We start from the raw sequence: 25266 nt of genomic DNA, 5'->3' as shown, positions 1-25266 counted from the left end.
GAGTAAGGCCAATAAGTAGGATGGACAGAATCCATCCACTTCTATTATTGTGCAGGAAAAATGTAGCACAGAACAAGTATTCAAGCAGATCAAAGAATGATAAGTAAAGGGCAAGGAGTCATGACTGAACTACTTCCATTTCATATCAGCTATATTATGAGAATCATCTCATTCTATGACAACTCTGTATTTCATAAAATGGATTGCAAAAAAGCAAGGTGTGCAAGTTACTGCTACAGACATGTCAATGCAAACATGTAAGTGATAAACATGATTGGGCTGCCCTGAATCATAATAATAGAGTTGGAGGAGACCACATAAACCATCCAATCCAACCGCTTGCCATGCAGGAAAAGCACAAAGTGCCCCTGATAGATGACCATCTAGCCTCTGTTTAAAAGCCTCCAAGGAAGGAGCTTTCACCACACTCCGAGAAAGAGAATTCCACTGTTGAACAGCTCTTTCAGTTAGGAAGGTCTTCCTAATGTTCAGGTAGAAGCTCATTTCCTGTCATTTGAACCCACTGTTCCAAGTGCTAGTCTCCAGGGCAGCAGAAAACAAGTCTGCTTCCTTTCTTATGACATTCTTTCAAATATTTAAACATGGCCATCATGTCTCCTCTTGACCTTCTCTTCTGCAGGCTAAACATACCTAGCTCTTTAAGACGCTCCTCATAAGTCATGGTCTCCAGATCTTTGATCATTTCAGTTGCCCGGAAGTGATGGTATAAGTGGTTTAAAAGAATAGTTTACAATCCAGCAGTGTGATTTTTAAAATATTGTTTAATTCTTATTTTAATTATTACATTTTATATTAAAGATTTAAAATAAAAACCAGTTTTAACTAGTAAGACTTATTGAAGTAAAGGAATTTACAAAATTGTTGCATTACTATTTACCAACTGGTTCAATATCCTTCTTTGATTGGGACTAGCAACTGGATTTATTCTTCTGTTTTAATATGTTTATATCAAATATTTCTTTCTCTGAAAAAGTGATTGGCCCAAGGTCACCAAGTCAGTGTCAGGGTTCAGTATTGCTAGAACCTGGATTTCCCAACTACCATTCTAATACTGTAAACATTACACAATTCAAACAAAAGTTAAGTTGCTCCACACTACTGAATGAAGATTTGAGAAACTATAAATGTAACTGATTTTTTCCCATCCCCAGTGCAAGCTCCTACTTCTAAAACAGGAGCTAGGAAAAATAGCATAACATTTTATCATGTAAACTTCATGTCCAGTCAATGTAGGGAATGTCTCTATTATAAAATATCAGAATCATTACTAGCATGCACTATATCTCCCATCCTTTCTTTTCCTTTCTGCCTCATGGTAACTATAACATGAGAAGCCTTTTTTGTATTTTGAGTTTACTTAACAGGAAAAGGTATTGCATAACAATGCTGTTGTTCAGCTAAACTACTGACAAGGTCAGGGGTGCCAAATTCATTTTCATTGAGGGTCACATCAGCCTTAAGATTACTTTCAAGGGGCCGTTGAATCCATGGATAGAAAATCAGTGGATACAGAGAGCCAACTATCATGTTTTTACATAGTGGCTGGTGCTCTTTAGTTTTTGCCAACTCCAATCACTTTCTGCCATGTGGACAGAGAACAATGGGAATTGCAACCCAACAGCACTTGTGGCTCTGAGGTTGGGGAAAGGTTAAAGGGCAGTTTAAAATCAGATATCATATCCACAATGCTTTTTATCTCAATTCAAACCCCATTATCCTGATTAAACAGAACAAATTGCAGCCTTCCAGATATTACTGTATCACAGCTCCCAATACCTCTAGTCATAATGTCTAATGATGAGGAATACAGAAGCAGTCCAGCATCTGGAAGGCCATAAAATGACATGGCAGGCCAAATTTGGCCTGTAGGCCTTGAGTTTGCCACACGCAAACTAGGCCATAATGTGCAAGCACTTTAAATTCATGCTTCTTCAAGCTCCTCTTATTGGCCAGCTCTAGGCTAAATTCTAGCTCCACCACATATAATCAATCTGCCCAGTGCATGTTGCATTTCACAACAGGATAGAAGCAGGCTTGTTCTCCTGTATATTGTAAGCTAATAATCAATGCTCATTGTAAAATACTACATCCAGAATGTCCAAGTTTAGTCTCAACCATGACCAATTTAAAGCATGATAAGCAACAAAAAAGGAATGTAGCTGTCATTGCTAATTTGAAGCAGGATAAGTTATAATCAATGGCATATTTAATTTTGTCCCTTAATTTGGCAGATAATTTCCCATCCTGATTAGTGCAGACCATCTCACCCTACTTTTTAAATCTGTACAAAAGCATGAATGATTTATCAGACTCTTACCCCTTGTAGTGAAATAAGGTTTTGAAAGTCCTAAACTTTGATTGGATTATGCCCTATCTTAGCATTTTCAAATAGGAGAAATATTTAAATTACAGTTTGATGTGTCCCTTAAAAACATTTCTAAATGTTGTCCTTGACAACCTTTGTGAAAGTGGGAAAATGTCATAGGTTGAAACACCCTTGAAAGGTGATAAAAAGAATAAAAAGATAAGCCTCTGGCATGCTAGTAATAGCAACTGTTCATGCAAAAATTCTAGTTGAAATTACCCAATAAACTTATATATAGGTTTAGACATTTTTAGTAAAAAAAATCTAAAAAAACTGGGTTGACTTTTTCATGAATCAATGAGTACTGTACCTTAATTCTTGCCCCTCCAAAAAATCATTCTCTGAGTGGCAAAATGTGAGAGCTTAGTTCACCCTAGATATACTCCTACCTGATTGAATAAAGATTGCAGATAAAACAATCTTGTCTAATAGTATACCTACCTCAGGATTATTTTCATTCCATCTTTTGTGCAGTGTTTTACCTGTGCCCAGGACTTTGCAGGTACATTGTTGAAGCTCTCAAAACCATTGACATACTCCCAGTTAATTGACTGCATTTTCTACGTCCTATCACATATATAGGTGTACAGGTAATGAATAGATTACCAAGAGGAACAAATTATCTAAAACCATTGAATATTACAGAAACAATGCATGTTCCAATTCTGCATTTAACTTTAGAGCATTTGGCTGAAGTGTAATTCATGAGGAACAGAACACAAAACAAAGAGAATGCACAATTAACATTCAGTTTAAAGTACAGAAATAATAGCAGGCATCTCAGTGGTGAATTATGATAAATCAGATTTACATCACTGTGATTTGTTTGTTTTGTTACTGCAGAGATCAAAACTATTCCATCCAAACAATGGTCAAAATCCCTCACAGACTCATCTCTAGAACAGCATGGTCCAGTGGCTTGAAAATTGGTTAGACTAAAGCAATGGTTCTCAACCTGTGGATCCCAGGTGCTTTTGCTTACAACTCCCAGAAATCCCAGCCAGTTTACCCATTGTTAAGATTTCTGGGAGTTGAAGGCCAAAACATCTGGGGACTAACAGATTGAGAGCCACTGGACTAAAGCAATGGAGAACCAGGATTCAAATCCCTGCTTAAACATGCAACCCGACTGGGTGGCCTTAGACAAGTCACACCCTTTCATATTCAGAGGAGGGCAATGTTAAATGGCTTTGAACAAATCTTAACAAACAAACATTCATGTGTACTGTTCCATTATCCGTGCAGAGCCCCAGAGGGGGCCTGGATTGTTCATCTTATGGGGGTGGGTGGGTGATGGAGTAAAACTATTCCCCTTGTTTTCCTGTTATTCCCCCCACCCATGTCATCATCATTTCAATAACTGGCAATTATGACATGGGAAGGGGGAGGGGGGAATTACTAGCAAAAATGCAGGAAATGGTTTTCCTTCTTTACCACTTCTCCTCCTAGTAAAATGGACTATCCTTCTCTGTCTAGTCTCCCTTTTGGAGTCCACCCGGATAATGGAACAGTACCCATTTATGTTAGGCTTGCCTTAGGGTTACTCTAAATTGGAAACAAGTTGAAGGCATACCAAAATAAAAACAAATGTTGCATCACCTTGCCCCACCCCCCACCCCTAGCAAAAAGCCCTCATCCATTTCCATGTTGTCAGAGATCGAAGCAATCAACTAGGATGTGTAGAGCTATTTTCCTGTGGCTAGAAGTACTGCAAGAATATCATCTCCAGAGATTTTCCCCAAAGTATAGTGATCCCTGCAGATTGTGGTGCATCCAGTTACAGGAAAATATTTGGACTTGTCCCTGCAGGTCTCCTCAATCACTAATAATATGGAATGACCATCTCAGGGTGGAAGGGCAGTGTTCTACCTACAAGGTGGGTTTTGTAGCAATTGGCATTGAGATAGATAGCTAAAAATATTTAGGGCCCATCTACACCTGCACCTAAATTTGGCTTAACCATGGCTATTTTGGACCAACTCTGGGTGTCGTCTGGATACCCAGGAGCAACATCTGGCTTAATTCAGGGTTTGTGACCTATGATACCCATATGGCTCCCACCTACCTAAGGCAGTATATTAGGCCATATTTTATTATTTTTTAAAATATTCTAAATGTTTAATACATTTATTGTGCTAGTTCAAGGCCATGACAAAAACCCTTAAAGTATACATAAAATTCAACAAACTACAAAATACAGTAACCAAAATAATGACCAAGCTTGTATAAAGAATAAGAGGATTTCAAGTTATAGATAGACTTCTAAGTTACCAACATGAAAATCAAGTTAATACTTTGAATCTCTGTGACAATTGAAATGGAATAGCAGTATCCAGGACAAATTACATAGTAACCATTTGGCAAGTATATGTCAACTACTCTGGAATAAATCTATTTGATATCTACCAACAAATGGCCAACAAGCTTAGGCTTTGTCAAATTACAACTATAGGTAAAAATATGCAGTAAAAACTATATTGTTGAAATGTCTTGTACTATTTTCTCTCCCCACTCCAACCTCCACCCCTCCCCCCACCATTAGCTATCACGTGTGGCCCACCTCCCCAAGTGCTGTATGGAAAGGTAGAAGGATCAGATTTTCAATGGGGATCAAGCATAAGCTACAGTTGCGCTGATGGGTATCATGTTTCCAATTCTGCTATCCTTTCATGTGAAGGACGAGGAGTTTGGAGGGGAGAGATTCCACAATGTCTGCGTAAGTATTCATTGTTTACATCAAAATATTCATTCTTGAAATCAAATTTTGTCCTATTTTTTTAAATGGCTACATATACTTATCAGGAGAGAGCAGAATAAAATACCTTATCAGTTTTCATCTGGTATTTTATATTTACCAATTCTTATAGCCTTCCAAAATGTGTCCCACTATCAGCCACATAAGATGGGCTGCCAAAATCATCACGCATCATGGCGAATTCAGAAGTGCCAACCAGGGTGCATGGGGAGCCTGCTGTCCTGCATTTCCTGACCTACCTCTGTCCCCATCCCACGGGGTGAAGCGTTGGCTGCCTGGCTTCCTCCCTTTTGATCCAATACAACACAGGAAGCCTCCTGTGTTGCTGCCATGGCAGCATTCACCAGTTTGTCTATACTTATTCAATGGAGCCCCGCCAGAAGTAGCTCTACATTGTGGGATGGAAGATGATAGACACCACCACAAAAGTATAGATGAACTGGCACATGGTCCCAAAAAGTACCCAGTCTGATAAGGTCATAAAAATGTGCCTATATCTCCATCCTATGGAATCTTGACATGCATAGATTTCTGAGACACTCCCTAGAAGGGAGTTTTAGGCATTTCATAAAATGGAAAAAAAACCAAAGGATTCTAGAAGAAAACTGCCACGGCAGCTAAAGTAGCATGAAACTGCTGTAAGGCTCACAGTTTGCAGATATGCTCTAAGCATGTATCAGTAGAGTGCAGTTATATCAGCTTTATTTACCTTGACTGTTGTGGCCCCATTTTATGGAATCTTTGAATGTCCAGTTTGTTCAGTTACTTAGAATTCTCTGTAGACAAACAATTGAGTTCTCTAGCAGCAAATTACAAAATCTCTCACATTTCAAATCCCAAAATTCCATAGAATGTAGAAATTATAGTTAAACTGTATGAAAATGATACAAGTGAGTATTCATCCTACATCCACACATTTCCAGTGATACATCTTCCTATGACTCCTATGCATACAATCTGGATTCTCTTCATTATTTTTCCTGGCCACAGGTTTTGTTTTATCTCTTACTAACCTTTATTTGGCATTGCTCTTTTATCTTATTGATAAACTATGGAAATTACACGTCTATGTTGAAGTATGCATCTGAGGACAAATTGTGATGGCCATAATGTAGTACTCTTTAATCTGTAAAATCATGTGTGTCAAATATGACCTGTTTGGAACAAATATACTCAACAGTGCACTGTCTGCTAGCTTATAGCCATAAAACAACTGTCTTGCTATTTATTGCACTGCTACTACTGCTTCTTTTCAACCATCTTACTCAACATGCTCCTTTTCCCCCTATAACAGCTGTCTTTTGTGGCGAGCCTGGTGTCCCAACAGAGGGCCGACTCAATGGGAAAAGTTTCACCTATAGATCTGAAGTATCTTTTCAGTGCAGACTACCTTTGATATTGATAGGATCTTCAAGGAGGATATGCCAGGCAGATGGTAGCTGGAGTGGAATTCAGCCAACTTGCATTGGTAATTGAGGTTATTGTTTACTTGGACTGTGATTAGCTTTACTCACATGTATTTTATTAACCTAGCTAAAAGTAAAAACCACATACTGCAATGGAATAAAATTGTAATGTCAGATTATGAAAATTTAGTGATGAAATGTGTTTGGAACCTGCCGTTGAACCTAGTCAATCATAGCAGGAAGAAACAAAAGTAAAAGGATAGTATCTTGAAAGTGTGTTGTAATTTAATATCTAGTATCAATAAAAAAAAAATCAGCAGTCAAGGACAGGAATGGGGAAAATATAAGTATCAGGGAATGGTTATTTGAGCATTTGAAGATGGCTTCAATAAGAAAGAACTACAGTAAAAAAAAAAAGCATAGATGTCAATAAAATGATTTGGAATATATCTACATTACATAGTTGTAGTCAGTTGATGTTACTTTAATATAATTTAGTTGCATCCTGCTGGAATCCTAAGCTTTGTAGTCGAGAGCAGTACTTAGAATTCTGTACTAGATATATCTAATGCTGCAGCTGTGTATGTATGTGTGTGAACTAGAACCCCTCATAGCAGAGATTTTTAAGTACTAGGCTTGTCCGATCGATGGAAAAAACGTTTCAATTCTCGTATCTAAAGTAGGGGGTGTCGGCTCTTCGATGTAGAAATTATTTCTAAATGTTTCACCCAAAATTTTCGGATATTTCCGAAAATTCGTAATGTTTCTAAAATGTTTCTAAAATGGTGGACGCACATGCGCAATCGCCAAAAAACAGGAAACCGGGGGGGACTTTTCTGGGGGTATCCCACCCTCATTTCTTGAGCTATTCTCATCAAATTTGGTACAGTGGGAGAACACATTCCACACTCTTTGCTCAACAAATTGCAGAATGTTTCCTGTCTCCTATGATTTTTGGCAAATTTTCATAACTTTTTATAATACACTATTTTTCAATATTTGAAGAAACCTGTTCCTGGTTTGAAAGTCTTATTTCCTGTTCAATTGGGTTCTTATCACTGTAAAAGTCCCTCTTCTACTTGTGTAGACTTTGGATTAGAAATGCAGCACACGCCAAGCAATGCCTTGACAGGATTGGCAACGTCCTTTGGAAACTATAAATTGCCTTTGAACCTTTTGATCAATGGTGCCACTGGCTGACCTTGTGATTGCAAAAATGAAACTCTGGCTGAGGACTTTGGATTAGAAATGCAGCACACGCCAAGCAATGCCTTGACAGGATTGGCAATGTCCTTTGGAAACTATAAATTGCTGTGGACCCTCTATTGAATCAAATCAATGTCTGACTTTGTGATTGCAGAAATAAAACTCAGCCCAAGGCTTGGGAATAGAAATGGAGCGTGAGGGAAGCAATGCCTTGGCAGGAGTGCCCATGTCCTTTGGAAACTATAAATTGCTGTGGACCCTCTATTGAATCAAATCAATGTCTGACTTTGTGATTGCAGAAATAAAACTCAGCCCAAGGCTTGGGAATAGAAATGGAGCGTGAGGGAAGCAATGCCTTGGCAGGAGTGCCCACGTCCTTTGGAAACTATAAATTGCTGTGGACCCTCTATTGAATCAAATCAATGTCTGACTTTGTGATTGCAGAAATAAAACTCAGCCCAAGGCTTGGGAATAGAAATGGAGCGTGAGGGAAACAATGCTAATATATAATAATATATAATTTTCAAGCTCCCTCCTTTTAAGGCTTGGAAAGAAAGGCTTATGGGTGATTGCTTTATTCCAAAAAAGGAAAAATAGAAAGGCAAAAGGTCTACCTCAGGAGAAGGAACCAACCCAAAGCTCAGTACTAGCAGGGAGGGACGCAGACTCCTTTGGAAAAAAAAATTCCCAACATCCACAGCAAGGACTCTGCCCCAAGCCAATTTCCCCCAACACAATATCTAAGCACTGCAGCAACCCTCTACCCCCAGTCACTTTGCCCTCTCAGCTTCACGGCGCGCGCGAACCACCCTCTCTCCTCGGTATCCCAACCCAGAATGGCTTGGCTCCGTGCGGAGGCGATTTTTATAGCGATTCTAAACCTGGACGCGGAGGATGCTAGCCCCCACCTTTTTTAGCCATTGTGGAAGACTCTGATTGGCAGGGAGCGGCCGCCATGTTAGGCTGCGCTAACAAAAATAGGTTAGGTTGCAGAAACAATAATAATAATAATAATAATAATAATAATAATATTTAAAAAATATTTTAAAAAATGTTTTTGGGGGAAAAAAATTAACGAAAATTTTAAGACACAATTACAGAATGGGCCAACGATGGATCGTATTACATTGCCAGTAGCGCCCAGGGAAAACGTTTCAATACTCGTGTCAAAAAACGGGAACAATACGAAATAATTACGGTAGGGGAATTTTTACGACAATATGGACAACCCTAATAAGTACCTGTAACTGCAACAGTTACAGTGTTATGAGTCTGATATAATTGTATAATGAGGATATGTTATCAATATACAGTAAGCTTCAAGAACACTGATTTCAGTAATCTCAGTGAGGTACTGGGTGAAATCCCATGGCATAAAATGGTCAAATGGAAGGGAATTCATGAGGCATAGCCAATTCTTAAAGATAGAATATTGAAGTGAAAAACAATTCCAACAAGCAAACAAAGTGGGAGGTGTCTAAAGACTCAAAAATGGATGTACTGTACAAAGAATTTTTGAATGACCTGAGAATGAAAAGAAACATGTTTAAGAAATGGAAGACCAGGGAAATCAGCAAAGAGAAATTCAAACAAATAGGCAAGGCAGTGGGCCCTTGGTATCCACTAGGATTCGGCTCCAGGATGCCCTGTACCAAAACTCTTGGATGCTCAAATCTCATTCTTCATAATGGCATAGTAAAATGATGTCCCTTCTAACAAATAGTAAAATCAAGCTTTGCTTTTGGGATTTTTTAAAAAGAAATGTTTTCAAACCTATGGTAGGCATTCTTATTTTAAGATGAAATGTGTTTGTAACCTATAGTTGAACCTAGTTAATCACTGGAGGAAAAACAAAACAAAAAATTAATAGGGAATATGAGAAGATGGATTTAATTAGACACCTAGAGATAGACAGGGCTGACTTTATTTGTAAAGGTAGAATGAGAAAACAAAAGCTCAGAATGAGTTCAGATTTGTTAGAGATGCTGAAAATAAGAAGAGGAGTAGTATAGTTAATTCTGGCCATGTTTAGAGCCACTGTGTAGAGAAGATGGGATATTTTAATAGGGGAACAGAGAACTGTTGGAACTTTTTCACACCTTCTTCACCCCATCTTCTTCCAAAATGAAATCATTGATTTAATTGATGAATACAGAACAAATGGTACAGTACCGTATTTGCAGACCATAATAGGTAAAGGCATAGTAAAGGTATACCTGGTTATCCTAATGAATTTTCCAGGGTCAGAATCATGCAGATGTAATCTCAAAGCTACTTTTAATAATCTTTAGGAATTCTTATTGAACAAAAACCCCAAGAGATTGGAAGATGGCATATTTAAAAACACAGAAAAGATCAAAACAACTACAAATCAGCAAGCTTCATGTTGAAGCAGTTGAGATTCTAGAAAGGATGGTTAACCAATCAGCCTGTGTACACTTAGAAAGTAATTCTGTGATTTCTAATAACCAGTATTGGCTTACAAAGGAACCTGCTGTGTATGTGTCCCCCATGATATTCTTGCAGACAAGGCAGTGCTATGTGTAGGAGGATTTATAATAGGTTGACAGATGAACCCAGAGAGTTCTCACCAGTGGTTCCTTTTCATCCTGGAGAGAAGTGACTAGTGGGATGCCTCAGGGTTCTGTCCTGGTCTCAGTGTTGCTCAACATTTCTATAAATGTCTTGGGTGATGGAATAAAAGACATGCTTATCAAATTTGCAGAGGACACCAAATTAAAAGAGTAGCTAATGCCCCAGAGGGCAGGATCTGAATTTAAAATTATCTTGACAGAATGAAGTGCTGGGCCATAACTAGCACAATGAATTTCAGCAGAGATAAATGTAATGTACTACCTCTAGGCAAGAAAAATTAAATGCACAGATACAGAATGGCTGACACTTGGCTTGAAAGCAATACATGTGAAACTGATCTATAAGCTCTCAATAGACTATAAGCTAATAAATACTCTGGAGTTAATAATGTGATGTGGGATTCAAAAAAGCAATTCTAGACAGTATCAACAAGGGTTTAGTATCCCAATCAAGGAAAGCAGTAGTACCATGCTATACTGCTTTGATTAGACATCACCTGGAATATTGTGTCCAGTTCTGGGCATTGCAATTCAAGAAGGGTACTGACCAGCTGAATTATATAGAGAAGAGGACAATCAAAATGATCAGATGCCTGGAAAGAAGCAACAACCAGGGCTGGCCCTAGGTAATTTTCAAGTGTAAGCAAACAATATCCCCCCCCCCCTTACTGAACGGGGATGGCTGTCTATGCCTGAGCCAGCTGCGCATCCACCCCCACATCCTGGTGCAGCCCACAGGGTCTCCTGGCCCTCATGTGGTTGGCCACCTCTGATACAGAGGAATTCTGTCTGACAATGTAATATATATTTTTACTCACCTCTCCTTGTGGCTAATGGTCTATTGATGCAAGAATAATGAGTGAGAGTTGCGCGTTATTCTTTAGAGATAATGAATGCATGCATACATACATTGTCAGACAGAATTCCTCTGTATCAGAGGTGGGCAACTACATGAGGGCCAGGAGACTCTGTGGGCTGCACCAGGGCATACAGGAAAACCAAACATAATGTTGCATCATTTCCATTCACCCCCTTTAGCCAATTCATGGCTAAAGTGAAGATTGGAATGGAAAAAGAATGGGGAAAGTACACTGCACTCTATTATATTTGCAGACAGTTTGTTGTAGTTTGGCATGGGTTTAACAAGCATGTTGCGTAGAACTAGGACTCTAAGGACCAGGGTTAAAATCTCTGCTCATCCATGAAAACCCACTGATGTTCACCAGGTGACCTTGGGCAAGTTATACTCTCTCACCCTTACAAAGGTAAAGGTTTCCCCTGACGTTAAGTCCAGTCGTGACCGACTCTGGGGGTTGGTGCTCATCTGCATTTCTAAGTCGAAGAGCCAGCGTTGTCCATAGACATCTCCAGGTCATGTGGCCGGCATGACTTGCATGGAGCACCTTTACCTTCTCACCAGAGTGGTACCTATTGATCTACTCACATTCGCATGTTTTTGAACTGCTAGGTTGGCAGGAGCTGGGGCTAACAGTGGGCGCTCATTCCACTCCCGGTATTTGAACCTGGGACCTTTTGGTCTGCAAGTTCAGCAGCTCAGCGCTTTAATGCACTGTACCACCAGGGGCCCCTCACCCTTACAAAAGGCAGTGGCAAATCCCTACTGGACAAATATTGTCAAGAAAACCTTGCAATAAGTATTTGTCATAATTCAAATATAACCTGATGACATACAACATTTGTTGTTGTTGTTGTTGATGATGATGTTATTATATTTATATTTATTTGTACCCCATTAAAACAGAATTAAATATAAACAGTATTAAAAATTCCCAGTTAAAAACCATTAAAACATGTTCAAAGTTAAAAACCACACAGTTTTAAAGATCTTAAAAACCTTCTTTAAAAGTCAGTCTGAATAAAAAGATGTTAGCCTTCTGCCAAAAGGACAGCAGAGAGGGGTCCATTCTAGCTTCCCTGGGAAGAAGGGAGTTCCAGAGTCAAGAGGCAGCCACTGAGAAGGAAGGCCCATTCTCCAACAAAGCTTGAGATGGAGGTGGGACCAAGTGAAGGGCCAGTAGTTTACAGTAGTTAATAAATAAATAACAAATACATAACCACCAGAAAAACTTGAATTTTTAGGAAATGTGGGTATTCAGAGTAAACTTCAAGGAGCTACCAGGAGATTTTGGGAATTTCATTGGCTTCATATAGTTTGTAGAGCCTCTGAATCAAATGAAGGGAGAAAACTACATTTAATGTACTATTTAAAAAGAGAGAACAGGATGGAGTCTCATTTTCAGAGAGATTTATTGATGCTTAGAAAGATTATAAATCTACAGTTTATGAGATCAAATGCATTTGATCCTTTGACATTTTCAGAGCTTACTTTCAATGTCTTGCAGGATCCAAATTCCAATTATCTGTAGGCCTTACTGATATTAGGATTTGTATTTGTGTGAAGGTAAATTATATTTGTCAGAGTTTTTTTTTATGTGAACAAACATGTTTAGATTTTTAAAATCAACTATATTTTAGTTGGATAAAAGGAATCATTCTATTTAAGATGAGCTTAATAGAATTTATCAATTTTGTTCCCCAATAAGCGTCTTTCTTCCATCAGCAATAACCTTCTGCTTTGTACATTTATGACCAAACCAGTCTCTGTGTAGAAAATAAATGCACAATTTGGATGCCAGAAGTGACAATATAACCAAAACTATCTAACCCAACAAACAAGCAATGGGGAAATCCTTCCATCTCCACAACACTATCATTTGTAAAGAACATGCAAACAGAGTCTAAAGAGAGGCCACTGAGTTAACATTTACTGGAAAGTTCCTGTCTGTCACCAGAGATTGAATCAGGATAATGGATTCTTATCACACTGGGATCAACATTCTAGAAAGGGCAAGGCAGATTAGGTTAAGTAAGCAGGGTGAATTATTTGTTAGAGTACAATGGATGTATTCGTCTGACAGCAGCAGAAATGGAATGTTACATATAGTGACATAGTTCATGGTGCTTGGCTCATTGCACAAAGGCATAGTGTTGCTTTTTGGCAGGGGAGCTGTGGAGTGTTGATAAAGTGTATGTTTACATGTGGGTATTATTTACACTACATTGAGGGAATGTTGCACTGCAGTCATGATACGTTGATTAGTTTATTGGGTTGTTGTATGTCTTTCGGGCTGTGCAAAGAATCTGCGAACCTCACCTCCTTCAAGGTGAACTAAACCACCTAAACTGGGCTCTCCAGGCCAATGGATACTCCACCACAGACATCAGAAGAGCTGCAAGGCCAAGAACAAGCCATGAGAGTCAAGACAAAGATCCACCCAGAGGAAAGGTGTTCTTACCATACATCAAGGGAACCACTGACCGCATAGGCAAACTGATGAATAAGCACAACCTACAAACTATCTACAGACCCACAAAGAAAATCCAACAAATGCTACGGTCAGCGAAGGACAAGAGGGATCCTCTCTCCTCTGCAGGAGTCTACCGTATACCATGCAGCTGTGGACAAGTATACATAGGGACCACCAAACGCAGCGCCCAAACAAGAGTCAAAGAACATGAAAGGCACTGCAGACTAATTCAACCAGAGAAATCAGCCATAGCAGAGCACCTGATGAACCAACCTGGACACAGCATGTTATTTGAGAACACAAAAATGCTGGACCATTCCAACAACTATCATGTCAGACTACACAGAGAAGCCATTGAAATCCACAAGCATGTGGACAATTTCAACAGAAAGGAAGAAACCATGAAAAAATTCTGGCTACCAGTATTACAAAACTCCAAAATCAAAACAGTAGATGGGAACCAAAACTCTGAGGGCTTGACTGACAAAGGATGCCCCCAGGCAAGAGACAAAAAAACATCTCCAATGCTGATTAGGGTGATTAACTGAAACATTAATGCTGGCTCCCAGTGACAAAGGACCCTTGCCACACCCCAGACTCTACACAGATATATATATTCTTTCCTTTCCTTACTTAGTTTATCCATACCTCACAACCTCTGAGGATGCCTGCCATAGATGTGGGCGAAACGTCAGGAGAGAATGCTTCTGGAACATGGCCACACAGCCCGAAAGATATACAACAACCCTGTGATCCCGGCCATGAAAGCCTTCGACAACACGATTAGTTTATTTATATTCTTGTCAGCATTTCTGTGAATGACAAATGATAATATTTTCTGTACAGTATTTAATTTCCCTCTGATCTCAATGTTTTTATTCATAATACATGTTTGTATATATACCTGAAACTCTGGATAACTTTTAGCATCTGATTCAATGGGCTATAATTCACAAAAGTCTGTGTTACGATAAATTGGTTAGTTTTTAAGGTGTCATGGGCTCTTATTGTAGTAGTTTTTGTTTGTTGATATTCTGAAATGATTAGAACTAGCAATGTTTCCTAGAGAATAATGCTACGCAAGACTGGTAAACATTCTAGGACCTATTTCAATATCAACTAGCAACATCAGCATCATTATGATATATTACTTGGGTTATTTTTAAAGTAGCCTATTAGTTAAGATACAAATGTTTGTTATTTCTACTTATTTCACAATTGCTTGGTCATAGCAGTGTCTTCAAATCAAACACACTCAGTAAATTTCCCAGGGTTCTGACAAGGACCTGAGAAAGTTAGAACTATTTTTGCTATTTAGCAAGATTAAACAACAATCAGGCACTTGTTAACTAATAGGAGGCAGCAATACAGTGAAACTGATGTGTTTTTTATGGCAAAACAGGACAAGGACAATGCGATGAATGGAAACACTTTGGTTGGAGTGTGAAAAGATTTAGGTCTGAAAGAAAAAAATTAGGTGCATGGAGCGAAAAGTATAAACAAGCATTTTTTGCTTCCTTTGTTAATGAAACCCTTATCTTCTTATAGTATCCCATTTTTTACTTTATGAATTCTGAACTCATATGTTCATCTTACCCCTCATCTTAGACTACTAGAGACTTTGAGCCATGGATTCACAATTTATTTTAACACTATGTCATAATATTCTTTCTGAGATAACATGACAGTACTTTCAGGGATGGTGCTTAGTTCTCCCTTTGCTTGTCCTTTTCTGTTGGCTAGACAGTCCTAAATGCTTGCTTTCAAGCATTTATCCTGCATCCTTCTTCATCTCAGTAATTTGCCAGGCTGGGTTTCTCACCTTTGTATATATTCCCTTGTCTACCCACCCAGTAAGGGTAAAAGTCAGTCAGCTTTTACCACAACACAAAACAGTTCTTCAATCTCTTCCATTTCACAAATAACGCAGCATTAATGACAAGTAACTCAATCCTGTACAGTTAGGTGACCTTGTCCCTATGGGCAGAATTTGATTATTATGTTGGCAGTGCTAAATGGATGCAGAGCCCTCAGGTTAAAGGAAATCCTGGCAGTGAAACACCATTCATTTAAAATAGTATTTCTATTATATAGCTAAACTCTCCCCCCCCCTCCCCACACACACACACCTTGAAATAGTGTTACACGGTTAAAAGAATTTTATTTTTGTTTCTTTCACATCCCTCTACCTGTGAAGCAATAGGAAATATGTTAATTTATTCTAGATCATCTAACCACAGAAGACTGCTCTGCACACACACAATCTTGTCTGATTTTAAAAGCTAAGCAAGGTTGGGCCACTTTGGTATTTGGATGTAACACCATGCCAAATTGGATTTAGAAAGAGCCCTGCATTTCACTCTGGAGACTAGTCAGAGTTGACAGTTCTGGGCCAAATGGACCATTGATCAGTTTGGGTACAAAGCAGCCTCCCATATCACTGTATTCCTAACTTCAATGGTGCATTACTGTCACTCTGAAGGTCAAAAAAAGGGATGGGAAAGAGGGAGAGGAGGGGAATGGTATTAACACTATGTAGTTTCATGCTGTTCAGGTATAGAGAAACATCTATATTGAGCATTAAAACTGTGTGAAGAGATGTCCTAGGTGAAATCTTCGGCAGCAACTATAAAGAAATTGGAAGAAGACAAAGACCTGTAATCATGTAATTGTTGACTCATTAATCAACAGTTGATTCAGTGGGTCTCATCAAGTTGGCATACCAACAGAACTCAGATTAAAGAATATCATTCCAGTGCACCATACACGACAGTTGTCTTTAGTGTAGCTATGGAGGCCCATATGGATTGCACTGCAGTCCGTACATGTGCATGCATAATGGTAAGTATGGTAACTTTTTCTTCGCCACCACCACCACTCAGAGCCTAAAGGACAGGGTTGGAAATGTCCAAACTTCCCAATGATTTTTATAACTTGGGCCTCATCTACACTGAACTGGATTATAGAGTCAGTATAGACTCATATAATGTAATACAGTTTAACTGCATTGATATTATATGAGTCTGCACTGACCATATAATGCAATTCAGTTTGTGTTATAATGGCAATGTAGAGAAGGCCTTAGTTTATGTTCCACATTTTCTCCAATTTGGCGACACCTTATATGCTGTTCCTTCTTTAATCCCATTAGCCTTGAAACAACCATGTGAAGTCATTTAAGATGAAAGTAAGTGTCTGGCCCCAAAGTCATAGATGAATAACAACCTATTTTCAATAGTCAAATAATCACCACTGAAATCACCAATCATTATACTTAAGAAAACTCTTCATCATCCACCAATTAAAGTTCATTGAATCATTATTTATTTTTGAATAAGTGTAATTGTTTTAGTTGTAGTTTGAAACAGGGATGGATGAATTCTCTGGGGCAGAGAACCCCACATCCCATATACAAGGGTTTATTGTCATTAGATAAATAATAAATTAATAAAGGGAAATATAGCCTGCTTTTGGAGGGCAGCACCAAATCACAAAACATTTTGAAAATATGTCAACATTTATCTTCCCACAAGATGAAATGCTGAGGTTGTAAATCTGAACTTTTTATTTCATATTGCTGAGTTCAGGGGTTTTATAATAACAATAATCTTTCATAAATGGGCACTTCCTCAATGGTGGAACAGTCTGCTTTTTTTCTGCTATCATTACTGAGTTGCTGCTGTGGCAAGCTTGTCTGCACTTGACTATTAAAGGAGGGGGAATCCTATTATTGTTTTCAGTGGTGGGATATTATTTTATTTTTTCATTAGCAGATGCACAGTCAAACTGCTGATAAAGTTAAAAGCTCTCTGGTTGCTCCAATCCAATTTCTAAAAATGTTATGTGTTAGGCTCCCATCTGCTGGAATGATGATGCTTTTAAGATTAGCTTTGTAAATAAGTCCATTATGCATTCAAATGGCAGACTAATTAAAGTGACTGGCCAGTACTGGGGATTGATACCAGACTAGAAACATGAAATAGCAAATCACCTGTCTGAATTTATAAGTGGACATGTATTCTACAGTGGAAATTTAGCAAAGTACCAAAATATGATATCTATGATGGAAGGAGATGTGAAGCGTTTTTATATTTCGAGATTCCTTTGTGCTCTTTTGCTCACAGAAACACATTCCATTCACTGTCTCTTACACACTGAAGAAATATATTATATACAAGTTCACACATTTTGCAAATAATCTTAAAACATGAACCTGTTCTTGCATAACAAACTCCCAATTCATTCTTTTTCCACTCTGTTTGCAATTGCAGATCCTGCTCATAACAGTTGTCCAGACCCTGGTACACCACACTATGGATTACAAAACAGCTCAAGAGGCTATGAGGTAATAATCATTTTTCAATAGAAGGCAGTTTTTGTTCTGTTACAACCTCTGTATGCATGTCTGCATACTTTAGAAGTATTGATTTGGTATGCTGCCTTTTGTACTTTTGTACTAGCTAAGAAAGTGAAAATCCTTCATTTTCAATGTAATTAAATTTCTCCAAATCTCATCTTCATTTTCTTCCCACCCTTTTCGATGTTGACCTGGAAGTTTTTGTGGTGTTGTTTTCTATTACTGAAATCCATGCTATCTCTTACAGTGCACTTTTTATGGTGTGTACAATTATTTGGGTAGGGTTTTTAAAAAATCTATTTGACTTTTCTAATTTTTTTATTTAACCCCTTCCCCAATTATGCATGGTTGAACCTTAGCCATTTTAAATGTACACATGATTTTGTGTGCATTTTATATCTTGGGAATGCAAATGTGCAATTGCTTGAATGCAACGCTGAGAATGTCGAACAATCTTTTTCCTGACCTTGATGCTACCTCTCCCCAGAATTTTAGAACACATTATTCCTCCATTTCTAAGAGGTCCTTTCCTTTAATGTCACGGCAGAGTTTAAGTTGCAGTTCTCACAATGATAATAACATAAGCAAAACATTACTTTTTCCAGTAAAGGGGGAGGTTGGAGACTCAGTCTGCATGAATGCCATAAGAAAATTAGGAGCATGGTCTAGAATGGTTACCATTTAATTAACCTTTGTGGTCTTTGTGTGGGGTCCCAACAGATAATTTGTCAAGTGATTGCATTTAACTGGTGAATTAAAATGAATTTCAGGCACAAATATTGAAGTCAAAATTATTATGCATGTTGGTCAATGTACTGCTTGATTGTGTGCTCTCCATATAATCCCTCAATTATGCATAAGGCATTAACTTGAGAGTCTATCTTGAGAGCAATTGAGAAATTGTTACAGAAGTACATAAACACCCCAGTTGAGTTATCATTCAGATGTATGAATAAATCAAGTTAAATTCCGCCATAATGAAGACTGCAAATGTTTTAGGGTAATTAAAAAGTCAGTAATTTAATCTGTCCATTCTTGAAGCTTTACTCCCTTTGCAGATTCTACCTCTCTTTTGTATCACTATAACATCGAGTTAATTCTTAGATGCTGAAAGTATAATTATGTCCTCATCAATTTTTCAGCATTTAGAAATTAGCCTACAGACTAACATTTTGCTAGAGTATGCATTATAAAGTTCAACACAGGACTTCTTTACATGAGTTTAGTAGTCCACACGCATGGTACAGTCACTCCTGGCTTTCTTCTTGATGTTCTGTCACTTCCAGTGCTTATTGTGTCGTAAACTGGGTTGACCCAGTTTAGCCCCACATTAAGAAAAGTTGGGGGATGCTCTCGAGCTTGGCTAAAACTCCAGAGCATCCTTGCAGGTTTAACACAGTATGGGCAACAGGACGGGGTCCGATGAGGATCAGCCTGCTATGCACATGTCCTGCTGTGTCCCTCCGTTTCACTAGTCACGAGGTCATTTCTATTGATGTTGTCAAGGAATGACTACAACAGCAAAGGAAAGTCAGCAGCTGTCTGAATATGGAAAAGGAATTGGACTCGAACAGTGGACTCTGTCCCACCCTCACCACAGTTTGGGGACAAAGTATGTGACCACCACCAGGGTCAGACCAAAACATTTCCACTCATTACAGTCCCTGAAATAAGTACCTTTTGTTGATGAGGCCTCATTCTTTTAGTAATCTAAATAGCTTTCCATTTTTCATAAAGAATTACCATGTGCTTTAGCATCTATATAGCAGCAGAAGAGAAGTGGCCATCAGGCTTTCTCCTAGAAGAAATCAATATTAGGGAATATCTTTCTAACTCGTTCACCTTATATGCTCGTGTATACCAGGACAATCTTTTTCCCTTTCTTCTCTAACTTTTAATAATGGTTTGAAATGTCATTCTTACATTAGCTATCACAGAGATGGTTTTTCACTTAACATAGACAGAAGGGGAAATATACCCTTTTATGTTAAACCCAGGATTTCTTACAGTAAATGATTTTGACTTAAGGAAAAGAAGTCTTCTCTTAAATGTTAGGAAGAATGCCCTGTTTGAAATGGAATATGCTGTGTTGGAGTATGATAGCCATATGCTGGGAGTGCTTTGAAGTTGTATTCCTTCATGGCCCTTGTGGTCTCTTCCCACCCTATGATTCTATGAACTCTCCTTATAGAAATTTAAAATAAAAAAAACCTCTGAAGTGATATTCCAGTGCAGTGGTAATAAAATGAAATTACTTACCCCTTAAAATTTATTTTTAACTGTTTTAGGTTGGGAGCAGAGTCTTTTTCAGATGTCGAAAGGGTTATCATATACAGGGTTCTACAACACGTACTTGCCTTGCAAATTTAACATGGAGTGGGATGCAGCCTGAATGCATTCGTAAGTATAAATTATATTTAGTTATATTTCTTTTAAAAAACAGGATTGTCATTTTTCAGTAATTTTCAAAAAGTTACCACAAGATAACAAGATTTGCTTATGTAACCCAGGGCTTCATCACTAGTTATGAATATGTTCAATTTTTGACTTTTTAAAAGCATTTTCAAACCTCATATAAATTCTTTCAGCTCATGCTTGCAGACAACCAGAGACTCCAGCCAATGTTGATGTAAAAGCAATAGATCTACCTACCTTAGGCTACACTTTGGTATATACATGCCAGCCTGGATTTTTTCTTACTGGTGGATCAGAACATCGGACATGTAAGCCTGATATGAAGTGGACAGGCAAATCACCTGTTTGTAAAAGTAAGTCACTGATAACATGGATGATTCCATTTGCTTGCTAATAAATCCAAATGTATATATTTTAAAATTTCTAAGTATTTGTAAATCAGGTCTCCTCTATATCAAAGTCATATTATATATGAGCCTTTTCCTAAGCATAGGGACTCAACATGATGAAATAACAACAGCAAAAAAGTAAAAAAAAAACAACATTTAAATGTTGCCCCATTTTTAAAATTATATATTATATAGTGCTTGGCCACCTGGTGGCAAGCTTTGGCAAGCAGTGTCAAGAGTTGTCAACAGCTTGGGGTTGTTTTGGCATGAAGAAGGCCACACCTTTCAACAAATGGAATCAACATTGCTGAAACTACAGTAGAGTCTCACTTATCCAACATTCGCTTATCCAACGTTCTGGATTATCCAACGCATTTTTGTAGTCAATGTTTTCAATACATCGTGATATTTTGGTGCTAAATTCGTAAATACAGTAATTACTATGTAGCATTACTGCATATTGAACTACTTTTTCTGTCAAATTTGTTGTATAACATGATGTTTTGGTGCTTAATTTATAAAATCATAACCTAATTTGGTGTTTAATAGGCTTCTCCTTAATCTCTCCTTATTATCCAACATATTCGCTTATCCAACATTCTGCCGGCCCGTTTACGTTGGATAAGCGAGGCTCTACTGTAACATCTGTAATGGCAAAATGTGTTAAAAAGAAGAGTAGGGGGGTCAAGAAAAAGGGAAGAAAATTAAGAAACAAACAAGAAATGCAGCAGTATTGGAGAGATAGGCAAGCTTAATACTTTGAGATATGAACTGAACTTCTGCCGAGTTGTTTTGCCCTTTCTGCCTCTCCCAAGGAGTGGTGCACCAATTTCCCTGCTATGGTGCTGTGAGTGGAGCAGTGCTTCCAGGAACACAATCACAACAGACTATTATTTCCTTCCAGACCTTATGGTAGGGTGTGAAAGGAGTTTCTCCTATACATCTTAATTCACTTTGATGCCAATTGGGAAGGATGTGATTCTGAAAAAATGAAGGGATGGCTGATTAGATAATTTCCTGTCTCCTGCCCTCTCCAGTGTAACAAAGATGATACAACAATTCATCTCTAAAAGGAAGGTTGCCCATTAAATATAGCTGAGAGATAAGGGTCACCTAAACACAGCAGCAAAGTTCCATTCAACTGCATATCATGTGCAGCTTGGTCCCTCAACTTCCTGTACAGCTATCTTACCAAATAGTCTCAAACCCAAAGATCGTATGTGAGGTATTGTGAAAGAGACTGCATACATTTCAACTTTTATGTAATTTAACATGTGCTAATCTTTCCCAGGGATTTGTGGAGACAGTGAAAATGGAACTTGATGTCCCTTTTGAAAAGGAGGGGAGTTCTTTGGTGACCTTCTGTCCCTGTGATCTATGCACAACTTCAGGGTTCATCTGAAAAGTGTTCTGCTGAGATTAACTATGGTGGGGAAGGGCAATTGTCTGGACTTAGCAGGATACACTGGCCTACACTGGAGACTTCTCCTGCTGAACGCCCAATTTTTTTCAGGTTACTCAAACTAATCCCATTACTGCTGCCCACTGTGTGGCATTCTTTCAACAAAAATAACTTGTGTGTGTGTACACACATATTAGCATTTCCACTGATCCATGACCCTAGGGGAGCTTGGGATTTCTTAGGTTTAAAAATGTAATCTTTTGTTAAAAAAAGAAATCTTAGAATCAAGAAAAATAGCCCTCACAATGTGCCTTCCCAGTTGCTGAGTTATAGCATGAGAACTCTCTAGCAGAAAAATACAACATGAGAGCTATCTAGCAGATGAGTAACTCTCCTCAGACTACAAATCCATGGATTCTATAGAGTGGAGTCACTGAAATTAAAAGAGTTTATCCAGTAGCTATAGTTATGTTGTATCAATATGTTCTCTTTTTATAGTGTATATAAACTTCTGTGTCACCATTTATTGAAACTGTGGCTTAGTTGTAATCACTTTTCAAGAAACACATTCCCAAACACATCCTTTTGGGAGCCTATATGTCCATAGTCTCTCTCCTTCTTGATTATGCCTTGCACCATGCTGTGGTCAGATAGACCAAGGGATGGCCCAAAACTCTTCATACTGCTTGCTGCAGCTTCCATGCAAGTCTGGTGAACACTCTCCATGCTTGTCATATGAGTGGCTTTGTGTGGGCCTTTCACAGAGAAGAACTGTGTAAAAACTAAAGCAGTTATTAGCCAAAGAAAAAATGTGTTGTAACTGTGCATTTCTTAAACAGTTTGTGTCATGGTCTTGAAGTTTTTTAATGTATGTCTTTTTAATGTTTAATGTGCATGTAGAACTAAAAAAAAGTTTAAAAAATGAGATTTTTGAATATTTTAAGACTATATATATATATATTGTTTTTTCTTGTTTTGGTTTATATAGAAAACAAGGTTTTCATATAAATCTACATGTTTCTTTCTTTTCACATTAATCAACAACAAAAACAAAAGAAAAATTAAGTTACATCCTTGTTCAAATTTGTCAAGGACTATAAATTTGCTTGACCTCTATGGGAAGAATCTATGTTTCTTGTCATTTAACATTGTGTCTAGAAATGGGCCAGTTTGGTATAGTGGTTGAAGCACTGAATTACAACCTTGGTGGCCAGGGGTTGAATCCCCATTGGACCATGGAAAACTTTTGGGAGACCTTGGACATGTCATACTTCAGAGGAAAGCAATGGCAAACCTGCTCCAAACAAATCTTACAAAGGAAGTCCTCTTACAGATTGATCTTAGCATTGTCACTAGTTAGAAATGAGAATAAAACACACTATGACATTAACTAGAAATGTGCAATGAGTTTTAATACAAAGGAGTTTGTGCTATGTTTTAAGATTTATCCTTCTTACTAAATAACCCTAATGTATAATGTGTATTAAGACCAAACAAAGCCAAATATAAAGATCCCATTTGTTTTTGTTTTTTTCCTACTTTTATTTTGTTTTCATTAAACACTAAAGGGAGAGTTGCTGTTTGAAATACATAGACTAATTCAGTGTAATATGTTCATTTGGGCAGTTGGATGACAAATATTAGTAAGTAGACACTCTGCTGGTTTAGTCCGCAAGACCACATTCAAATATATGTAGCATATCTAATCTTTCTTCACACAGGTCAGGCCTCACAAATTGCATATCTGTAATGCAGTGAGCAATATCTTGTTTTATTATTTTGGTTTCCCCTAAAAGTGGGACCATCCCCTTTATGTTACTGGACCAAGCTCTCAGCTGGGGAGAATATAGAGAGAACACAGTATTTAAAGAAATCAAACAACTCTCTTTTTATGAGACTGGTCTCAAGTAATTGGGAAATAGGAGAGATCCCAGATTTGTCTGGACAATATTTCTACAAGTTTGTAGTCTTAGTAAAAGCTTTAACTCATGCAATGGATAGTCTCACTCATAGTGCTTCAGACTATTTAAAAAATTAATGGATGAAGAAGTAGTGATAAAACAAATGCAATTATATTCCAGCTCAGGCCAGGCACTGATGACAATGGTATATAGTTTAATTCTTCAATACAAATAATAGACATCACAAATGGAATAGGAACAGGTATTTGTGGCACTCCTACATAGGAGCTGAAAAGATTATAGCAATGGGCCTGTCTCATACATGGGACCAGGCTTGAATTTCTGCCAACTTTCCTTTAATGTATTGAGTTATCTTCCCCACTGTCAAATTCACATAACAGGAACTAAGACCCATTGGACACAATTGGGGAAGGAGGTACAGCTGCATATACACATGATTGGTCAAACTATACTAAGGAATAGAAATTGTGTATGTATAACATTATAGATTTGAGTGCCACTGTATTAAATAGTGTAATTGCCAAAAGGTCTGGCTACAATGGATATGTACTAGAAAATTTTATTATTGTGCTCAATAATTGAGCTGATTATATCATTAGCTCAAATTATAGGCTTCATGTGTCTTTATTTACATATAACTTTGCACACCAAGATACAATATTGTATAAGGCTCTCTGTTACAGCACTGCGGTCGATATAAAACTATTACTATTATTACTTCATTTGGAAATGAAACTGTAATTATTTTTTTGATTAGCAAGTTTACAGCAATGCAAAAGCTGTAAGGAGTCCCAAGATATTTTTTCTGATGAGTATGCAAAATTATATCTGCTTGAATATGCAATATAGATTTTAGTTATTTCTGCTATAACGCAGTAGGCATATTGTAGAGCACACAATTGCCTCTCTGAAGCATTATTTATCAACATTCTGTATAGAAAAAAAGTATGTTCATAAAAATGATAATATGTCTTTTTACTTGTAGGTAAAGGAGTGAGAGAAGTTAATGAAACAATAACTAAAACTCCAGGTTTGTATACGAGAACAGTTTTAGAACTAAATACATTAAATTCCTTTCAGCCCACTCTTTCTCACAAAAAATTAT

General features: G+C 37.8%; 1 protein-coding gene across 3 annotated transcripts in view; it reads left to right on the top strand.

The window, feature by feature from the left end:
* Nucleotides 1-25266, top strand: part of csmd1 (CUB and Sushi multiple domains 1) — a 1478446-nt gene that overhangs the window by 1423596 nt on the left and 29584 nt on the right. For 2 of the 3 annotated variants that reach the window (XM_062969106.1, XM_062969108.1), the window contains 6 exons: nucleotides 4929-5102; nucleotides 6436-6609; nucleotides 17948-18021; nucleotides 20322-20433; nucleotides 20622-20801; nucleotides 25147-25191. In XM_062969106.1, the coding sequence (XP_062825176.1) occupies nucleotides 4929-5102; nucleotides 6436-6609; nucleotides 17948-18021; nucleotides 20322-20433; nucleotides 20622-20801; nucleotides 25147-25191 (759 nt within the window). The remainder of the gene's footprint in view (nucleotides 1-4928; nucleotides 5103-6435; nucleotides 6610-17947; nucleotides 18022-20321; nucleotides 20434-20621; nucleotides 20802-25146; nucleotides 25192-25266) is intronic. The other variant, XM_062969107.1, reaches the window with a different exon arrangement.

This window comes from Anolis carolinensis, chromosome 1, assembly GCF_035594765.1.
Source record: "Anolis carolinensis isolate JA03-04 chromosome 1, rAnoCar3.1.pri, whole genome shotgun sequence".
Lineage (NCBI taxonomy): Eukaryota > Metazoa > Chordata > Lepidosauria > Squamata > Dactyloidae > Anolis > Anolis carolinensis.
The sequence above is the reverse complement of the archived record's forward strand: the minus strand, read 5'-3'. Positions and strand labels throughout refer to the sequence as shown.